The sequence below is a fragment of the Lepidothrix coronata genome, unplaced genomic scaffold, assembly GCF_001604755.1.
Source record: "Lepidothrix coronata isolate B3197 unplaced genomic scaffold, Lepidothrix_coronata-1.0 Scaffold367, whole genome shotgun sequence".
In the NCBI taxonomy this organism is placed as follows: Eukaryota; Metazoa; Chordata; class Aves; order Passeriformes; family Pipridae; genus Lepidothrix; species Lepidothrix coronata.
The window spans coordinates 194,407-197,360 of NW_016690547.1; the positions used below are offsets into that span (position 1 = coordinate 194,407).

General features: G+C 66.5%; 1 protein-coding gene across 1 annotated transcript in view; it reads right to left on the reverse strand.

The window, feature by feature from the left end:
* Positions 1-1,088: 1,088 nt before the first annotated feature.
* PGAP2 (post-GPI attachment to proteins 2) overlaps positions 1,089-2,954 on the reverse strand; it is a 17,293-nt gene continuing 15,427 nt past the window's right edge. The window contains exon 5 of the mRNA XM_017838887.1: positions 1,089-2,592. Coding sequence (XP_017694376.1) covers positions 2,383-2,592 — 210 coding nt within the window. The 3' untranslated portion in view covers positions 1,089-2,382. The remainder of the gene's footprint in view (positions 2,593-2,954) is intronic.

Sequence of the window (2,954 nt, forward strand, 5' to 3'; positions counted from 1 at the left end):
GGGGATCAAACCAAATGTCCTGCTCCCACTGCAGGGACCCCCACAGCCACGTCCTGCTCCCACTGCGGGGTGTCCCCACGGCCACGTCCTGCTCCCACTGCAGGGTGTCCCCATGGCCACGTCCTGCTCCCACTGTGGGTTGTCCCCAGGGTCGTGTCCTGCTCCCCCTGTAGAGTATCCCCAGGGCCGTGTCCTGCTCCCACTGTGGGTTGTCCCCAGGGCCGTGTCCTGCTCCCCGCAGTGCCCTCCCGGCGGGTTCCAGGGCAGAAGCGGATGCTGGGACGAGGTGGGGACCGTGGGATGCCGCGAGCAGGACACGGCCCTGCCCCGGCACGGCGGGATGAGCTCATGGCCGGTCCCCTCCCAGCTGCTCCCGGCGCGGCCCCAGCGAGGGCAGGGCCCCACCTCGGCCCCCCCGATCGGGGCAGGGAGAACCGAGCCCCCGGCAGCTTCCCGGCCCCTGCCCAGCCCCGGACCTCGGCAGTGCCATCCCAGCCCTCCTGGCTCCAGGTCCCGTCCCCGGGGCTGTGCCGGCCCCCGGACCCGCAGCATCCATAGGATCTGCAGGATCCGCAGCCAAGCCAGCGGCCCTCGGGGCTGGGCGGGGAGCGGCCGCCAGCTGCGGGGTGGGCTCAGCCCGGGAGTCCCACACCTCCAGCCCGGATCCTGGCTGGCTCCCAGCCTGGCTGAGCCTTCCCTGGCGTCATCCAGCACCCCGGAGCCATGTCCCACATCCCAGCCCCAGCCCAGCCAGGAGCCGGAATCCACACCCCAGCGATCACATCCTGCATCCAGGATTCACATTCCAGCTTCAACACCAGGGATCCACATCCCACATCCCAGTCCCAGGGATCTGGGGCTTCAACACCCAGGATCCACATCCCACATCCCAGCCCCAACCCCAGGGATTTACATCCCACACCCCAGCTTCAACATCTGGGATACACATCCCACATCCCAGTCCCAGTTCCCAGGGTCCATGTCCTGCATCCCACTCCAGCTCCCACCCCGGCCTGGGGTCCTGGGACGGGCTGGGACGCACCGGCCGTGCCGCTGGGAGCGGTGTGGATGTGGAGTTTGCCAAGAGCTCACAAAAATACTCAGTGCTTTATTTCCACCCAAAGCCACGGCGCTGACGGGGCAGCGCGTCACACGCATGCAGGGACACGGAGGGGGCCATGGATGGGCCCATGGATGGGGCCATGGAGGGGGCCATGGATGGGCCCATGGATGGGGCCATGGATGGGCCCGTGGGTGGGGACACCAACGACGCACACAGGGCAGCACCTGGAGCCAGCCTGGCCCCACTCAGCCAGGGCCCCACAGCTCCTGCTGGAGGAGGCTCAGCCCAGCCCCGGGAGCACAGGGATGAGCACCGGGACATCCCAGGGGACTCTTGGTGGGGAAGGGCAGGGAGGGACCCACACCAGTCCTTCCCGGCCGGGTGTGGGGTGAGGGTGTGAGCCCTGACAAGCACAGAGTTCCCCAAAAACACATCAGCTCCAGGTGCCCCTTCCAGCAGTGCTGCCAGGAGGAGCCTGGGGATGCTGCCAGCCCCCAGCTCCCACCCTGCCGTGCCCACGGTGCCCTTGCAGCCAGAGCCCACACACGGGGGACACTGCTGGACCCCAGCAGTTCCCAGCTCCAGCCCCACAGCACAGGGGAATCCACATGGATATCGGAGTGGGGACCTCCAGCACCGGCCCCCCCGGCCTTCCTCCCCAAACTGGGCTGGAACTGGGGCACAGCCCCCTGGGAGCAGCCTGTGCTGCTGGGGGGGTTTCTGGGAAAGGCAGGAAGGAGAGTGTGGATGCTCCCACACCTGCCCCACTCCCTGCAGTCCGTGCACGGGCCGGCACCTCCCCGCTCCCCTCCCGGGAACTCAGGCAGGATGGGCCAGGATCCTGCCCCAGTCTCATGGGAGAGCAGTGCCCAGGGCCAGCCCAAAAGGCCACCAGCCCTTTCTGAGGGCTTGTCCCCGGACCCCCAGCCTGGGGGAGGAACCACGAGACCCCCCAGGCCAAGCAGGGCAGGGCTGGCCCCCCACGCCCCAATGCCAGGAGCAGAATCCTGCTCTGCCCAGAGCATCCTCCAAAGAAACAGGCAGCAGGTCCCTGTCCCTGCTCTGTCCTGCCCTCCCACAGCTGGCAGGGAGCCAGAGCAGGGGGTCCCTGGGAAGAGCCCCCAGCTCCACTGTACGAGGGCTGCAGGCACAGCCAGGGACCACGCACAGACACTCGGGGGGCCCGGGAGGATCCCTGGGGGGCCCAGGATCCCGGGAGGATCCTTGCAGCAGCTCCACAGCAAACCCCCTGCCCTGGCAGGAGAGGGAAGGGGCTCCCTGCCTCCCCCAGGAAGAGCAGCCCCCAGCAGCAGGGCTGGCTAGAAGTGCTTGTCCTCCAGCAGCGAGCTCACCACCAGCTCCTTGTTGCCGAAGTCCCAGAAGGCAGTCATGTGGAAGGCCATGTTGGAGAGGACCACCAGGTACTCCAGGAAGGCGAAGACGGTGTACACTGCAGGAGGGAACACAGCAGGTGAGGGCAACACATGGCTGGATCTGCCCCCAGGGCTGGGGGTCTGGAGGGCACCTCCCTGGGACGGGAGGGCACGGGCTGGGGGGCTCGAGCCCCACGGGAGGAGAAGGGCAGGCAGACACCAGCCCTCCCAGAGGAGCCCCCCTCGGCTGGGATTTGGAAAGTGAGGCATCGCGTTAGGAGGGCACTGGACACCAGGAATAAGTGTGAGGAATTAGGAGGACTAGTGCCATGGTCTAGTTGAAACGGTGGTGATCAGTCACAGGTTGGACTTGATGATCTGAGAGGTCTTTTCCAACCTAATTGATTCTGTGACTGAATTTTTGGACATCAGGACAAATTTCTTTACTGAAAGGGTGATTAAACTTTGGCAGGGGCTGCCCAGGGAGGTTTGGAGTGCCCAGCCCTGGAGGTGTCCCA